At 36.7% G+C, this 19,201-nt stretch overlaps 1 protein-coding gene across 1 annotated transcript in view; it reads right to left on the bottom strand.

Moving 5' to 3' along the window:
- Positions 1 to 19,201, bottom strand: part of ALDH1A1 (aldehyde dehydrogenase 1 family member A1) — a 54,571-nt gene that overhangs the window by 20,997 nt on the left and 14,373 nt on the right. The window contains exons 2-7 of the mRNA XM_056118747.1: positions 18,001 to 18,105; positions 9,239 to 9,379; positions 6,852 to 6,981; positions 4,630 to 4,691; positions 2,122 to 2,250; positions 329 to 442 (exon numbers count right to left, since the gene is read on the bottom strand). Coding sequence (XP_055974722.1) covers positions 329 to 442; positions 2,122 to 2,250; positions 4,630 to 4,691; positions 6,852 to 6,981; positions 9,239 to 9,379; positions 18,001 to 18,105 — 681 coding nt within the window. The remainder of the gene's footprint in view (positions 1 to 328; positions 443 to 2,121; positions 2,251 to 4,629; positions 4,692 to 6,851; positions 6,982 to 9,238; positions 9,380 to 18,000; positions 18,106 to 19,201) is intronic.

The following is a 19,201-nucleotide window of genomic DNA, read 5'->3' as shown; positions in this document are numbered from 1 at the left end:
AATTGCTACCAGTGAATTTATATTTTTTGTCATAAACCTACTAGTTGTATGACAAGTATAATAACTGAGTATACTTCTCATCAGGAAAATGAATGAATACATTGAAACCAGTTTACTCCACTCTTTTTCGGTTTGTAGAAGGGATTTTTGTTTCATCTCAAATCCATCTGCTTACGTTCTATCAACATATTTGAAGGCTAGAATAAGGAACAAATCATTTAAGAGGACCTTGTTTTAGGGAAGTGTTGACTTTGGAATGATTACATGAAACATGCATCTGATGTGGAGATTCAGATACTCTTAGCAAAAACCCACATGAATAAATTACCTCTGTGGACCCGGTGAAGGCCACTTTATCAATATCCATGTGAGAGGAAATGGCTGCCCCTGCAGTGGGCCCATAACCAGGGACAATATTGACGACTCCTGGAGGAAACCCTGCCTATAAAAAAAAGGTAGAAAAGTTATGATATCACAGAATTTGACAGTAAATTTTTCACATAACAGAAAATGGTGAGTGGACTCAAAACTGCCTCTTTTATTAATATTATGAGTTTCTCAACCAAGAAAGATTCACTTTTTTAATATAGCCTAAAAGTCGTGTACTATGGGGTCACTTCTTTCCAGGGTAAATCCATGTTTGACTTTAATTATGAAGGCTGTCTCAGGTTTCATAATATAACTCCAAAAGATAACATACATAAAACAGTGGTGAGTCACTCACACTGATGGAAAGTAATTCATTACTGTTAGATCAGTAAAAATAAGTAAAAGGACATCCCACTTTCAAGTTTTAGCACAAGTACTACAAAAAAAGTTTCGAAATTCCACTGACATTATCTAATCAGAAAAGTGCTAGTGAAAAAAAATAGTTCAAGCCCTTATGATTAAGTTTTACAGATCTATTTTATTCCTAGATAAAAACAGAATAGGTAGAAAACAGTTATAACAACTAAGATGAAGACACGGAAATTTCATCTTAACTACATCAAAATGCTTTATTTTTGATATCTCTTTTGAGTTTTTAAGTAAAGATTATTTTTAAGACATGGGTTCAGATTTCTTAATTGGCTGTTTCTGGTGATGAGAGCCTATTTTTAAAGTTTCGCTAATGTGAAGGAAAAAGGACAATACGTTTTTGTAAGAAAAATAAGGTCTTAACAGGATCTTGGTAGTGAAAGCAAATTTACATAAACTCTTTTGCCAGTCTTTATTATCACGAGGGTAATAAGTACAAAAGAATTCATACGTGAAAAAGAGAACATAAGGGCTGGAGAGATTGTACAGAGAGCAAGGCTTCTTTGCCTCCCACATGGCCAACCCAGCTCGATCTCTGGGCACCCCATCTGGTCCCAGGAACACTGCCAGGAGTGATTCCTGAGTACAGAGCCAGGAGTAAGCCCTGAAAAATGCTGGCTTTGCCTATCGAAAAGAGAGAGACAGAATATAAACATATTTCCTAATGAGTAGGTGTGTTTAGAAATAAAGTGCCCGGTATTTAGGCAAACATATTGGCAGAGAGCTCCAACATTTGGATGAACCAGTTTAAACAAATATATACAACATCTAGTGGGCATAAATTAGCAGCGGTTATAAATCAACTCATTTCAACATTAAAAAAAGTCATTGATTTTTTTTTTTTGTGGGAGGTGAGGAGGGAGGGTGTCAGGGTGGGAGTGGGAGGCAGAACTGGTTGTGCTCAAGGCTTACTGGCTCTGTGCTCAGGGATCACTCCTGATGGGCCCGGGTAGCCATATGGGATGTCAAGGATCAAACCACCCTGGTTGGATAAGTGCAAGGCAAGAGTCCTTCCCACCGTACTATCGCTCTGCTATACCCATTGTACTATCTCTCTGGCCCTTTAACATAATTTTTATTTTTTTCCATCAGATTTGGGGGAAGGAGAGAAAAACACAGTAAACATAAGGTCTTTGTGTGGTCTGCATTTGGGAAGGCGTTCATGTGGGCAGACTCAGCATCCCAACTGCAAGCAGTGCAGTGAGTGCTTATTGAAGAACCGGAGCCACTGGCAAACAGTGCAATTGACAGCACCCAGTAAAGTCTTCCTGGTTCAGAATATGATTCCAGAGTTCTTGTGACTTTTTGATTGAGGAAACTTACCTCTTTAATGAGTGCAGCCACATGAAGAGCAGTGAGTGGAGTTTGCTCTGCTGGTTTGACAATCACGGTGTTTCCGCAGCTAAGGGCAGGTCCTAACTTCCAAATGAGCATAACCAATGGGAAATTCCACTAGAAAAATAAAAGATGACAATAGAGTCTTTGTATTGCTGAAAACCACATTTACTAATCAAACTTCTACATCAGAAGGTCCTTGTAGATGTTAAGTAATCACTGTAATAGTTTGTTTAATCATCTGCTGTATTCTAATTAAGTTAATTGCTAAAAGTAACTCATAAATGAAAATAAAAAAGTCCCAAATAAACTAGATTTGGAAAGGAAACAGGAATCATAACACTCTATCAAGTAAAGTTGTTCTCATTTAAAAAGCTTTGAAAATCTTTACTGACAAATTTTACTTACTAACAAAATATTCTATGACATCTTGTTTTTTAAATTTAATTTTTAATTGAAAAATATAGTTTAGGTAACATGGTTATAATAGTGTTAGGGCTGGAGCGATAGCACAGCGGGTAGGGAGTTTGCCTTGCATGCGGCCAACCCCGGGCCAACCCGGATTCTATTCCTCCGCCCCTCTCAGAGAGCCCGGCAAGCTACCAAGAGTATCCCACCCACATGGCAGAGCCTGGCAAGCTACCTGTGATATATTCGATATGCCAAAAACAGTAAAAAGAAGTCTCACAATAGAGACGTTACTGGTGCCCACTCGAGCAAATCGATGAACAACGGGAGGACAGTGCTACAGTGCTACAGTACTTATGCAGGCCCACCCACAACCAAAGTACTAAAACTCTCCACCACTACCCTTCACCACCTTGAGTTCACCTTTTTGTTCCTTCCCTCATTATGCTTCATAAAAATATCAATTTTATAGTTCAAGGCCAAGGTTTTGTCACAGTCCAATATTACTTATTTCCCTTTCCCTGTCTTTTTTTTTTTATCTCTATTTCACAGAGGGAGATCATTTGTCCTTGGCCCTCTGACATACTTTATTTCACATGGTTTTCATTGCTTTTTCTACCAGAGGAAAAAAAATATCACTGCTTGGCTTAGAAATCAGGTTTAACTATTAAGCATTATGGAAGTTAAGTACGTGATTACAAAGTCTGATTATTTCTTTCTGCATGTAGATTATTTATTGGGGGTTATCATAGATGCGCAACAAATGCTAGCTGTTATTACCACTCAAAATCATAGCGCTTTCTTGAATTTAATTTGGATTTTTGAAACAACAAGCAAATTTATGTAATGAGTTGCTAAGTGTGTGCATTTCGGTCTAATTGGGGCTGAAGATAAGCCAATGCCACTTTCAGCTTTAAAAATACAATGGACACCTCACCGTCTTTTTATTTGACCTATTTGAAATATCAAATAAAATGAAATCATTTAATAGTCACCTGCTCATTGAACTTAAAGGGAAACTTTTATGAATCTACTTAAAAATACCACATTCTCTAAGAAAAAAAAAGAATAATTAATTCTTTAAAGTTTGAGTATATTTCATACTAATGTTCCAAGGAGCTCTGCACAGTTTTATTCATTTAAGTTCATTTTTCTTTTAGTATTTATATACTCTGGTTCTAGTCTCCCAATATATTGCATTTTCCCCAAATTGTGTTCTTGTATTAGATATAACATTAATGACTCCTATTAAATGCACATATGGCATGTGGGTTTTAAAAAGGGCATATAACTTTTCATAAAAAATAGAGTAAGTGGTTATGATTTGTTGATTTTTTGTAAAATTGAAACTCACTCCAGACATATGCCAGGAGATTGAAGATTTGCTATACTCTCAAAAACCTATTCAATACGTTGTCACCAGGAAATCTAAGTTCAATAGATTCTACATTAGTTCTATATTTAGAAAAATTTAAGCATTCACTTGTGTTAGTGAAGCTTTGGTAGCACTTTTGTCCCATTGTTCATTGATTTGCTCGAGTGGGCACCAATAACGTCTCCATTGTGAGACTTGTTGTTGTGAGACTATTTTTGCCATATTGAATATGCCACAGGGAGTTTGCCAGGCTCTGCCGTGTGGGCGAGATGCTCTCGGTAGCTTGCTGGGCCCTCTGAGAGGGACAGAGGAATCGAACCCAGGTCAGCCGTGTACAAGGCAAATGCCCTACCTGCTGTGCTATTGCTCTAACCTAAAGGTTTGGTATTAAAGGAAATACATTAACGTTTATTTTTAAGAGATTGAAAAGTATTCCTGTCTCAGAACTGTTTGCCTCAATTGGCTATTTATATTAAATATAATAAAAGACTATAGTGATAATGCATCATAAAATCTTCAGTAGGAAAGGAAAATGTTTTGTTGATCATGTGTGTGTGTGTGTGCATGTGTGTTTATTAGTTTTCAAAATCAGTACTTTTAAAGGGAAATAACTTGACCAAAAATCTGTCATAGAATTTTGAGACCCATTAAAAACAAACAAACTTTAATAAGAAAAACAAGAGAGATGAAAAAGATATAGGAAATCAACTTACAGGAATGATCTGACCACACACACCAACTGGTTCATGTCTTGTATAAGTAAAAAAGTCCCCATCTGAAGAAAAAGAAAAACACAGTCATTTACAGAAGTGCAATTGACATTCACAGAATCGTTTGCACCTTAAATGAGAGGTGTGAAAATAATAAAAAATAAACAGAACTATGTCCGGTTTTCACAAAATAAAAACTAAGCTCTAAGATTGCCATTTGACTTTATTCTATTAAGTTATTATTTTAAATGGTAAGGGTTAAAAGTAAAGTCTTCACACACACAAAGCAAATAATCTATTGCTGAACCGCACAAAATAGTATTTGAAAGCAGAGTTTGAATTAGATAGAAGCAAACACACATAATTAAGAAATAACGGAAGACATTTAATTTTGCCTCATCCTATAGGAAAGCTACATTTTCTAAATCATCGTGATTCTAGTTTCATGAAAGTGAAATGAGGAGCGAAGTAGGAAATGTGTGATTAAGTGAAGACCCATAGTAATATGTGCTTCTGGCAGTTCTCAACTCTTCCAGTAACAGTTTACTTTTTTAAAGTAAGCAATATAATTTTAAATATAGAAAATTTCAAAATAAAATTCACTTAAAAACTGTACTTTCTTAAGAATAAGGCTTTAAACAGTCTTTCTCCTTGTAAATAAAATTCATTCTAATATGCCCTGTTTTTTAATTTATTTTTGGGCCACCCCAGCAATGCTCAGCTGTTACTCCTGGCTCTGAACTCAGGAATCAGTTCTGGCAGGCACAGGAGACCAAATGGTATGGTGGGGATTGAATCTGGATCAATGTGGGTTCACTACCTGCGGTACTATCATTCAGGACTAAAGATGTGCTATTTTTGGACTAACAATAAAAACAAACTTTCTTAATCACGAAAAGTAGAAGACATTTATAAACTCTGAATTTGACTGATTCGTATGCCTCATTGGTTAGTCACTCTTTGTGCTTTGTGTTCTGTTCTAATCTCTGTAGAAGTCTCCAAGGTATCTTACCCAGAATGTTCCTTATCAAGTTCTACTTGTACTTTTACTTATACTTTTAATGACTCCTCTCATTTTGATCAAAGATGAATTTTTAAAATAGGGACATATTTTAGACCATTTTTGTTTTCCTCTTCCTTTTATAACTTTTTGGCAATCGCTTCTAACCTATTTATTGGAAGCTCCAATTAGATTAGGAGCACATAAACTGTATATGTATATATACATGTATATATGTATTTTTAAAGATTTTTTTATACTGAATATAGTTTTTAAGAATTGAATTGTATAAATGAGATCCCTGAGTGCAGAGCCAGGAGTGATTTTTTTCTGTTGTATTATATTACCTGGCTTGCCATTTAGTACTGCTTTGATGTATACTAAGATATGTGTTCTGATAACTTGTGCCTTCATTTTTGTTTATTTTAAAATTTTTCCTTTGCTTTCTTTATTATTGTAATAGTTATGTAGTAGCATGTTGTTTAGTCTCCATACATTTGAAGTTTATAATATTGTGATCCAAAAAGATAATTGACGATTTCATTCTTTGTGAGTATATTGACACTTGTTTTATATCCCAACAAGAGATCTGTTCCTGAGAATATTTCCTGTGCAATAGAGAAGAATACCTTTTTTTTTTTTTTTTTTTTTTTTTTTTTTTGTGAGGGAGGAAGGAATAGAGAACCTTGTAAATGACTATTAAGCCCAACTGGTCCAACGCCTCCTTTAAAGCTGTTGTTTCCCTGTTGATTTTCTGCCTGGTTATCTGGCTATTGCTGAAACTGGGGAACTGAAGTTCTCTACTTCTTTTGTTTTGCTGTCAGCTATGACATAATATGCATAATAAAATAATTTTGAAATAATTTGGGGGCAAGGACTAGGCCACACCCCACTGAGTATTATCTCCTGACTCTGCACTTACAGATCACTGCTGGTGGTGTCCTGGAGAACATATCTGGTCAGAATCATGCAAGAAAATCATCTTACCCACTGTATTATATCACCAGACCCATGATGGTGAAATAATTTCTGAAAGCTATTGGAAGAATCTTAGCAGTACTTAAAGGTTCAGCACTATATGCTCTTATCTCATTGTTAAGGAGGAAGAAAATAACTTTTTGCCTTATTTGGTTGACATCTTAAAAAGGGAAAGATTCAAACTCTTTAGCTCTTTAGTTAATCTCTTCAACCTTATCCCACCCTGGGCATTTCCCAAACTCCTTACCAATAGGTATTGTACGGCCCTGAATCTTGTCAGCCCAGCCAGCACAGTAACGGAGTGTCTTAATGCAGCCTCCTAAATCCATCATATATGCATTGGCAAATAGTTTCCCACCATTCATTGACTCCATTGTCTAAAAAAAATGAAAACAAACAAACCCCCAAAACAGTCAAATACCAGATCAAAACCCCTAAAATTGTAGACTAGAAACATTTACTGAACAGTTTGACTAATCAGAGGCATTGAGAATTAAGCATTCCTGCGACTCACCTTGCCCAGTCTTCTCTGACTTGCTTAAAGTCATATTGCAAGGTAAAAATAGAAAGGGCAATGAACTTCTAGTGTCTAACTCATGAGCCCCTTCTTTCTCATCATTCTGAGCATCCTATAAACCAAGCTTTCTCGAGATTGTTCAGAATTAGATTATACACACAGCTGTTAAAATTGGTATCCAGTTTTGGTCACACAAGAGTTCTAACTAGAACTCTTCACTTACTACAACCATAAATAACAGTGAAGTGTCCACAAAAATTAACTGGAACTCCAAGATCAGTTGGAATTTTTGTATTCCTAGAGTCAATCAATTTTGCATTGCTAAAGTTAATTCAGCAAAGTTGAGTGACTCTTGGGGGCTGGAGCTATAGCACAGCGGGTAGGGTGCTTGCCTTGCACACAGCCAACCCAGGATCAAATCCCAGCATCCCATATGGTCCCCTGAGCACAACCAGGAGTAATTCCTGAGTGCAGAGCCAGAAGGAACCCCTGAGCATCACCAGGCGTGACCCAAAAAGCAAAAAAAAAAAAAAAGAAAAAAAAAAGTTGAGTGACTCTTGGATCATTCAACCATGATTGTTTCTCCAGCAGAGTTTTTAAATTGTAAAATTCTCAGTATCATCACACTTTATTACTTGAATGAGAGGCTATGCGGGTTCACATTTTGGGGTCGGTTGCCTGATTATAGAATGACCGACCTCCTCATTCTTTTCTTAAGCAGAACTTCAAAGACCTCTCTGGGACTTAATGTTCTGACGGGGAGACGACCTGGCAGGAATGTAGAGGCAATAAACTCTTCAAATCTTCTCTCATCTGTTGCATAACCTTGTGTTTCTCTATTAAACTGTATGCCATCTCAAATTTTAATCAAACATGATTTTGGTCTGCCCAAACTTTCCCCCCTAAAGAGCTTATGCTGACAGAAGCAATCAGTACTCTATAATCCACGGATCAGACAAATAAAATATAAGACAATTAAGAAAGGTCAAGATTTAGCAAACTCTATTTTTAATGAGTTTCTAATGAAAAGGGGAGAAATGTTGGGTGGCAGACTAAAAAATGGTCTTTGAACTCTAATTTCTAATGTTCACTCTTCAAAACATATAGAAGCCTATTTGTTGCTTCCCATTTAATAGTAAAGTAAGTAAAGTAAAGGCCCTCCCGTTGATCATCGATTTGCTCGAGCGGGCCCAGTAATGTCCCCATTTAATAGTACAAATCATATAAACATTTAGTCTAAAATCTTATTTTGGTATCGGTTTGTGTGAGATTGAATTTTCATTATGCTCAATTGAGATGTAAGGAACTTTATGGGCTGGCTCATCTAATTTCTAAAATGCTTTTAAATCATTATTTATAATATGTATTTTTATAAGCACATGAATGATTGGATTTTTTTTCTTTTCTACCTGTAAAATGAACATAATTTAACCAACACTTTATAAAAACATATACATTTCAAGAAGAAGAAAAAGAACCTTTATTTTCTTGGGAGAGTGAGGATAAATAAGATTCCTTTTATTTATTTATTTATTGCTTTTTGGGTCACATTCGGCAATGCACAGGGGTTCCTCCTGGCTCTGTGCTCAGGAATTACCCCTGGCAGTGCTCAGGGGACCACCATAGGGGATGCTGGGAATCGAACCCAGGTTCGCTGCGTGCAAGGCACACGCCCTACCCGTTGTGCTATTGCTCCAGCCCCAAGATTCATTTTAGAGAAATATTTTGGGCCCTTTTAACCAACTCTATGAAATGTTCCACTAAAATTTAAAGGTCAAGTAAATTTGAGAAATCCAGTATATTATTCTAGGTTATTCATATTGAATACGACCTTGTTAAAGACTTAGAGGAATTCTAAAATATAAATTAAAAAAATACATTATTTTATTTAACCCAGGGTTTTCCGAAGTTTAGATTTGTATGATATATTCCAGGAGTAAAAATTACTATCAGCCAGAACTAAGGGTGGATTAGGTGTCTAAACTAGAGCTGGTAGGTCAAGTCCATCCACTTTGTACAGAGTATGTAGTGATCACTAACATCAAAGGAACTAGCAACTTCAAACAATGAATGCATTCTTGAAATCTTGCTACCTGCCCAGATTAGTTAGTACTCACTGCCAGCAGCAGACGATCTCTTTCAATCAAATCAGCCAACTTATACAACAGTCGACCCCTCTCGGAAGCATCCATTGTACGCCATGGAGAGCCAATCTGAAAAGCTTGCCGGGCAGCCTTCACTGCCTTCTCAACATCTTCCTACAAATTAAAGGGAATTCAACTCAGTCAGATAAACGTATTAGCACATCTGTTGGAAATAAATAGGAAACAGACTAAAGCTCCTTACAAACAGGAATTGTTTCCCAAATCTAGCACATTGCACCAATTCAGCTACAGTATAATAGAATTGCGTCTACTGACTGATTTCTAAGATGATGTTTTACGCACAGAACATGCCTGATTTAAGAGCACATAGGATTTAAATTATGTTAATAGTTGTTGACATTTTGAGTGTCTACAATATGTCCAGTAATGTTTTAGTTCCTTGACATATATCAACTCCATTATCAATCACTTTATGAGACAAATATATTCCTCACTTTGGTGTGAATGAACTGAAGAAAACAGTGGCTTGTCCAGGGCAAGAGTTGAAAGTGACCCAAATAGTTTCCAATGGTTCAATGCCATCTCACTACAGAACTTCTTTGCTCTTCCCCACTGTAATGTTAGCCTCACTCACTCATTTTCTTTCTTTTATTCTTTTTTTTTTTTTTTTTTGCTTTTGGGTTACACCCGGCAATACTCAGAGGTTACTCCTGACTCTGCACTCAGGAATTACTCTTGGTGGTGCTCAGGGGACCATATGGGATGCTGGAATCGAACCTGGGTCGGCCGAGTGCAAGGCAAACACCCTACCCACTGTACTATCTCTCTAGCCCACTCACTCATTTTCTAAAATGAGTCTATACCTACGGTTCCTTACGAGCCGAACTATGTCAGTTAGAAAATTCCCCCCAGTGATTCAATACAATTCACTACAATCTACAATTGACAATAGATTCTTGCATAGACCTCTCCTGAGAGACTACAAAAAATTCCTCTCACAAACTTAATATTCTCTCATCACAATTTTGTGTGTCTATCCCACCTCTGCCCAATAAATTGCAAATACCTTAAAGGAATCAACTTCTTTGTGCTTTTCTTGAATCACTGGATTACTCACTTCATGGATCTAAATAAATCTCTGAAATCATGGCTAAATTTTAGGCTAGCAGGTTGCAACTTTTTTGGTAGTTTCTTTGGAAATAATTTTCTTTCAAATTTTTCATAAAATTAACATAATTTCCTTTGAAATTAGGAAGAGGCAGTTATCTTAAATTGGTTTAAGTTGCCTCCAGTTCACCTGAATTCTATTAAGGAAGATTCTTTCACTTTTAGGTGGCATGGACATCAAATTAATATTTCCCAACTTAGGCTATCTAAAAAAATAAAGCAGTTGTCAGTTATAAGCCCACCAATCAAAATGGAAACCAGAAAATAATTGCATATTTATTCGGATAATTTGGGGAATGAAATTTTAGAAGTACAAGTTTGCTGATTGAATGTTAATATTCAAAGCTATGAACATTCTCTTACAATAGTATATCACACATGTGCTTCTGCATGTCTAGCTTTTGAGAAATGAATAAACTGTAGGCAACATTGCTTGTTCTTCTCGAGAAATGTGTATATAGCTGTGCTTTGAGCATTTAGCTAATTACACTGGTTACTTACATTTTGACATTGTTTTAAGCCATAGTTTCTAACCTCTTCCAAGTTAAATTTATAAAAGCTCTTTAAAAAAAATAGAGCAAACCACAAGAATTTGATCTGTGAATACCACAGCTTATAAAATATATGCTGTTCTATGTTTAAACAAAAATATGTCTGTCTGACACAGCCTTCAGAAGGATTCTTCTGCACAGTGTTCTACCATCCAAACCTTAACCAAATATGGTTTATGGGAGGAACTGCAGCTCTCAAAGGAATATGGACAAACTGGCTTTGAGATGAAGTATGGAAATTGTGCTCCACCAGAACCCTGTTGCAAATAAAGTCTTTCTTGTGGTTATGTCCTTTGAATCCTGCTCCAACTTTCTCACATCTTTTATTTTTATCATTCAGGTGAAACATAGAGCACTTGTAGTTAATAGATAGCTTTGGAACAAACAAAGCAGGTTTGAATTCTGGTTCCCCTCCTAGTAGCCATTCCACCCACCTGAATATTTGCTAAACACTGTTCTGCAGCGTTCTTATCACTAAGCTGCCAACAACAACAGAATGAAGAAAGACAATTGCCCTTTTTGAAAATTCTAGCTAAGTGGGAGTAATATACACACAAACCATTATCAAGACTCTACTATCAACTGTGGGAAAACTCCAAAATGAAATATTTTGTGATGTGCCTTTGCCAAGCTTCAATTTTCTCATCCTTGATAGAGAACAAGGTTAAGGGCTTAGTTTGCTCACAGATCTGTGTTGAGGATTCAACACACTTTTATGTGGCAAAAATTATGCTATGAGTCCATGAAATGCTAGTAATTGGTATTATATTTGTAGCAGTCAAAACAACTTTCCAATAGCACTGTAGCACTGTCCTACCACTGTTCATTGATTTGCTTGAGCGGGCACCAGTAACGTCTCACAATGAATTGTGAGACTTGTTGTTACTATTTTTGGCATATCAAATATATCATGGATAGCTTGCCAGGCTCTGCTTTGTGGGTGAGATACTCTCGGTAGCTTGCCGGGCTCTCCGAGAGGGGCAGAAGAATTGAACTCGGGTCAGCCGCATGCAAGGCAAACGCCTTACCTGCTGTTCTATCACTCCAGCCCAACTTTACAATAATTCTCAACAATTCTAAGACATTTTAATCCTTTCTTGTAGCTTTTACCATTCTGTATTATTTAAGGCACACATTTTCTTATTTCTACTAAACAATAGGCAAACTGTCTTGCCTATTGCTACTGCATTGATATCAACTTAATATTATCACTTTCTCAAATATTTGCAGTAGCTCCTTTCCTCTAGCCTTCACGGCAAAGTTCTTTTCAGCTATTCAAGGTTCAGCATTTCGGGGTCCCGCTTTACCTACACAAACTTATGTTCACAGTTTTACTCTGTGGCCCATCTTTTACACGTTCACTCTCATAATATTCTTTCCCCCAAAAGGTCCATAAACAGCACTTTTCTTCCAAGTGCCTTCTCAGCTCATGTCACAATCTATCCCAGCTTTTCTTAGGAAAATCCAATTTGGTAATTGCTACTGGCTAAGATCCTACTAAACACTAAGTACTGATATAATCCTTTTTAAGCCCACAGTTACTCTAAGTTAAACATCAGAACAGAGATTGTGTGTGTGTGTGTGTGTGTGTCCAAAGATTAACCTCAGCCTTCATAGTCCAGAAAAGTGCTCTTTCATCGAATTATATCTCTTGCTTTATAGAGCTTGTGATATAGCCGATAATAGAACCAAAATTTTATACAGCACCTGATTCCAAATTTTATCTTTATAACTCTCCAATATTTTCCTCAGAGCAATCACCTTTACAATGAACATTTACTGTGCTCCATAGTACAAGCCATATATTATTGTTATAATGGTATATAATTGCTAATAAATGTGTAATTATGTTATTATCTATCTCATGGACTCATGTTTTATTGATTGTATATAAGACAGTTTCATAAATGATTTACCTTTATTGGCATTTATATGACAAATCATATTTTAATTGGTTATGTTGAAACAAAGTTCTTACAACTAATCAAAATAGTGGGTATATGGGACTTTTTAAATTCCAGAACTAGAATTTGTTCTTTTGAAAGTGGGGGGAGTGAATACCTTCTTGTGCTCATGGTTTGCCCCTGGCTCTGTGCTCAGCGGTCACTCTTGGTGGGACTCACAGGACCATATGCAGTGCCAGGGATCAAAGTGGGGTCAGCTGAGTATAAGATATGCACTTTAATCCTTATATCATATCTGAGGCTCCTACAATTACTACCTCATTTATTTTCCTGCACAACTGCTTATTTCATGACTCAGGCTTTTAAGGGCATTATTTTTAATAATCCAGAAAACAATTTAGAGCATTAACTCAGATTTGCTACCATCGAGAACACTTTTGCTTGATGGTGTTTGATACATTACTTTCTTTTTAACGTAAGGAGCCATAAATTCTAGGTATGAAGATAATATAAATGATGATCAAATAGAAAATATCTCTTAGATATCATTATGGAAGAACTGCACACTTCTATCACTCCTACTCGATGCATTTTTATCTTAAATACATTCAGATTTGAAGAAAATAGACCCGTTTTACTTTTACACCTGTCATAAACACTTACTGTAATGGACATTCACGTTCATCCCCACACCAATTATCTGTTAGGTCATGCTTTAGTATTTAGTATTAAGAGCAGTTTTTAGGATTAGTCAGTAGAGCCTAAAAGAGCCAGTGAAGTGAAAAGAAAACAGTTCCCACCCACTTTTGTGCTTCGCTTTGTAACCTCCGTTTGTTCATGCTCCTCCTCCTTCCTTTATACCTCTACTGAAAGCCAGCATATAGCCCATTGTTAGCTCCATTCTTCCCATAAATTAAATCCTTAAAACCTCTTGGCTCATTATCTAAAGAGTCAATTCCAGAATATTAGGTTTATGGTAACTATGTAATTTAGTAGATTTGTACCTTTCACTAAGCAATGCTGTTAGAAGTTACTACTCATTTGAAATATATAATTGTATTCAGCAAAGTTGTGAGAACAGCAATGGTTATTTTTAGAACAAATGTTAATGGATCATTTTAAAAATCTCCATGATTACAAAGCATTTTGGATATGAAACAATTGATCACCCAGAGGAATTTATATCAGAAACAATTTAACTTGAGTCACCAAGTACGTAATCAACATGACTAGCACCATGACGATGTGAACATTTGCTAGATACTAATGGATGCCCTTGATCTGTATTTGTGCAAATAATTCTACTTCTTTATGAGCAGTAGAATTATTTGCACAAATATAGATCAAGGACGTCCATTTGCTGGATACTAATGGATGTCCTTGATCTTTATTTGTGCAAATAATTCTACTTCTTTTTAAGCAGGAGCAATTGAAAATAAGCACAAAGCAAATATTAAATATTTCTAGGGCTTCAGGTATAACTATCAGCTCTCTCTTACTACGTGATAGAAAGAAGGCAAATCGGACCAAAAATGCACCCCCAGCCCTCCACCTTGCAGTGCCTGCCAAAATTTCAACTGGGACCCCTAGCATCTCAATTTCACTGGTACAACTCTTCCCCAAATTCAGCACCCAAGAGCATGTCTGAAGCCCTGAAGCTAAAGTTGGAAGAATCCTTTTTCCTTCATACAATGCAAACCGTCTACAGCTCAGTAGTAAGAACCAAACATGATGGCCTCTTAGTATCTGTATTGCAACCATGATGCCCAAAAGTCGAGAGAGAGTAAGAAGAAAGGTACCTACCACAGAGGCAGGGGGTGGAGCGGGGTGAGAGAGGCAGGGTGAATACTGAGAACATTGGTGGTAGAAAATGTGCACTGGTGGAGGGATGGGTGCTTGATCATTGTATGACTGAAACTTAATCATGAAAGTGTGTAACTGCATTTCATGGTGATTCAATAAAAACAAAATTAAATTAAAAAATAATAAAGCTCGGTAGTTTTCCTCCAGAATGACAGTTGTACCTCCAGAGAAAAGAGCCAGCAACTCTCTGAAACCACTGTCTGTCCTTCCCTTCCCTTCCACTCAATCCCCTTTCTCAAGAATGCCGAAAGTGCTCAAGCAACTAGAAAGACAATTGAGGTAATGGAGTGCTACTTGCTCTTTAAAAGTCTCTGATCATTATGATTCCTCTTTGTTATAGATTATAGCTAATAAGTTATATACGCTAATAAGAAATGTTATTTCCTTATTTCTGGGAATAGCTCACAGGACACAGGCTTTCTAGTCTCTAACAGAAAGGAATCAGGAAATATCACTATTTCTTTCCCCAAGTTTAGTTTTGTGCCATTTTCACTGGTGTAAAATCACTATCACTGCACAGTGTCTAATCACAATTTTCACACCTGTCAAAGTCCATAACCCACTATTAATAGCTGTCACTTCAGCAGTGATACAACAGAAGGCTTAGTTGTATGGCTTTCAAAGTGGATTCCCCTAGTCTACCCTAACATGCAACAGCAAACACTTCCTGAAAAATGTTCATAAATTCAACTACAATTATTTAAATGAACTCTAGAGTGGGAGGAAGATCCCATTAACATATGTCTTAACAAGCTTTAACAAGTTCTGATGCATGCAAAATTTCAATTGATTTTTAATCAATTGAATTGATAAAAATCAAAATCAAAGGGTGTTGTGAGACCCTCCCAGGGTGGGAGAAGCATGCTAAAAGTAGTCTATAGACCAAACATGATTGCCACTCAAGGCCTCTCTTGCAAAACACAGGACCCAAAAGAAGAGAGAGAGAACAAGGGGGAATGCCCTGCCACAGAGGCAGGGTGGGACGGGGGGATGGGGGGTGAGAGGGATGCTGGGACCCGTGGTAGTGGAGGATGGGCACTGGTGGAGGGATGGGTACTTGGTCATTGTATAATTGAAACCCAAGCACAAAAGTTTATGTCTATAACTGTACCTCATGGTGTTTCACTAATAAAAAATTTTTTTAAAAAATCAAAATCAAATTTTAATTGATTTTTAATCAATTGTTAACTTGGTACTAGGCTGTCTTTTGTTCGTTTAGGTTTTTAGGCCACATTCAGTGGTGCTCTGGGCTTACACCTCCCTCTATGCTCATGGACAAATCCTGGCTGTATTCAGGGGACCATATATTGTGTCAATACCTAGTCAACTGCATGCAAAGCAGGTGTCTTATATGCTGTACTATCTCTCTAGTCCTGGTTCTAGGCTCTTAAGATGATGATCATCAGTTTATGGAAAACTGAAGCCTGATTGAGATTTTATTAATCCATTACCCATAGTCTATTCACTACTGGGAGTCATAAACGTAAGGTAGTGTCAATTTCTCCAAGAACTGATTGATGCAGAAAAAATCAACACGGGACTGGAGTAATAGTACAGTAGGCAGGAAGTTTCCCTTACATGTGGTCAACACAGGTTCTATCCCCAGCATACGATATGGTCCTCTAAGCCCTTCCAGGAGTGATCTCCTGAGTGCAGAACCAGGAGTAATCCCTGTACACTGCTGGGTGTGCCCCCCCCAAAATAAACAAAACAATAATAACAAATCATCAAATGTATGTGATTACTTTATAAACAAGGGTTATTGCATAGGCATTTGCAATGCTCTAGGCCACAAAACCAGGGCAATGTTATCTGGGAAATCAGAAAAGTTCTTACAGAAACATCACACCCTATCATGACTGAGGTTTTGTTACGTACATGACTAAGCTAAAGCACTTAGCATGTTTGGCTGTGTGTGTAAAGCAAGGTGCGCTACCCACTATACATACCTCCAGCCCTCATGCAGCAAAAACAATTTACCTCTTTATATCAGTGTGATAGATTTTCTTCTTTTTTTTGGTGAAGCAAGAGAGTTTTTATTGAAACTTATTTAGAAAGGTGTGAGGGGAGAAAAAATGTAGAAGTACATATTAAAGAGAAAGAACATAGGCTTCTGAAGAGTAGAAAAAGGCAAGCAAAGTCAAGCAAGTTATGCGTTGAAGAGAAAATACAGGCTTGAAGAGCAAGTCTATCAGACAGATGAAAATTTTGAAAACATCTGGGCAATATATTTTTATTAGATCAATATACATTTATTAGATCAATATACATTTATTAGATCAACATACATGTTTAGATAAAGGTGTATATGTTCAGTAAAAATCTTTACTTTTCTCATTCCAGGCCATCTAATTTGTCCAATATTACCTTTTTAATAATTGCTAGTTAAGTTAGTAGCTTTTCTGAATTCATAATCTCTAGGTTTAGAATACAGTATTTGAAGGCTTGAATTAATTTTTGATTAGCAATGTCATCTTGAGTCAATTTTGAAAATTTTATGTTTTGTTATTTCATTATTTGTAAATGATTTAAAATAGGACCTTCCTTCAGGATTATTAAATTAGAACATTGAAAATGTTAAGTAAATTATCACTAAAGGTTTTTTTTTTTCTTTTTTGGTGTGAGTCAGTAATTCAAGACTACAACATGTAATTTCCGCATCAATTGAAATCAATTTCCAGTTCAATTTTTAAAAGGCATTGTTGATTCAAAAAAAAGGGCATTGATTCAATCAATAATTCACCTATGGCCACTGCCATCAAATGTGGTTCATTTATAAATAGAAACTATTTCAACTGAAAAACAATTTAGAGTAGTACATATTAAAAAATATCATAAGACTGAGACCAAGGCCTCATAATGATTACATGTCTGCTGAGCTCTTTTGTACCAAGAGAATTTCACCTGCTAACAGGAATCCTATTATCATGATATGTGTGCTTGAACTTGGCATGGGACTTGAGATCTCAAAACATTAAGAAACAGAGAGATGAAAAACATGATGAAATGGGAGTTAGGTAAAGGTAAAGGTAAAGGCCCTCCCGTTGATCGTCGATTTGCTCGAGCGGGCCCAGTAACGTCTCCATTGGAGACTTTGTTGTTACTGTTTGGCATATGAATACGTCACGGGGAGCTTGCCAGGCTCTGCCGTGCGGGCGAGATACTCTCGGTAGCTTGCCGGGCTCTCCGAGAGGGGCGGAGGAATCGAACTCGGGTCGGCCATGTTGGCCACTTGTAAGGCGAACGCCCTACCCGCTGTGCTATCGCTCCTGGGAGTTAGGGAACCTACCTTATCTCCTTCTTCCACATCACAGAGCTTCTCCTCAGTGGCAGGGTTTATAACAGGAAATTTCTTGCCACTCACTGAGTTGTGCCATTCATTGTTTATGAAAATCTGAATTAAAGGAAAGAAAGTAGATAAAGAAGTACTTAAATATGTATCAAGTGTTGGCTATTTTTTATAAAATAAAACTAAAACAGCACAAAATGCCTAAGTGAATCAATATAAGACCATGTTAATCTCAGATCCCACCCAACATTCAGGAATTTTTTATAGTACTAGGTATTTCATTCATATGTACACACTGAACTCAGGTAGTAGTGTTAAATTTTTTCCAAGAAGAAAGTCATTTAAACATAGAAAATATAGAAAATGCAGACTGAAGAAAACACTCTAGGAAAAATTCTTCCATGCGAAATCACTCTAAATTTGAGACAAAGTGGAGGAATTGGTAGGATCAATTCCTACCAGTGAATCATTGTTAACATTTTTTCAACTTTACATTCTGTATGTGATTATTTTGGGTTTATGGCAATTGGTATTCTAAGTGACTAATTTATGATCTTTTACTGTTTTAAAAGTTGGTTGGGAGAAGATTTTAAGAGAAGTCTGCTTAAAAAATGACAAGTAACAGTTTGAGAAAACTCTTCCAGGGCTTCACTTTTCTTTTTAAAAGGTGATCAAATAATTTGTCCTCAGATGAAGTCATATATTGGAAATTTTAAAGTTTACCCCTAATAATGTGTTTAAAGAAACAAAAGCATACAAAAAGTGCAGAATTTTTTCTATATACACATTTCATTTTTCATTTCATTTCATCATCCTGTTAATCGTCGATTGCCTCGAGCAGGCCCCAGTAACGTCTCTTTCATCCTAGCCCTGAGATTATATTCACGGCTCTTTAGGAGAATGAGACCCATCATTGTTACTGGTATTTGGCATATTTGGTAGGCCACGGGGAGTTTGCCAGACTCTGCCCTGTGGGCAGGCTACATTCGATAGCCTGCAAGTTTGTCCAAAGTAGGAATGAGATAATAAGATGTCGCGCGGCCGCATGGCCGCGCGGTTCCGGGATCTGGATTTTATAGTCTCTGAGTCTTCTATATACACAATACACTTTTAATATTAAAAGTGTTAGTAGCACTGTAGCACTGTCCTCCCATTATTCATCGATTTGCTCGAGCAGGTACCAGTAACGTCTCACAACAAA

This window comes from Sorex fumeus, unplaced genomic scaffold (assembly GCF_029834395.1).
Source record: "Sorex fumeus unplaced genomic scaffold, SorFum_2.1 ptg000038l, whole genome shotgun sequence".
Taxonomy (NCBI): Eukaryota; Metazoa; Chordata; class Mammalia; order Eulipotyphla; family Soricidae; genus Sorex; species Sorex fumeus.
This window is presented reverse-complemented; position numbering and strand designations above follow the sequence as displayed.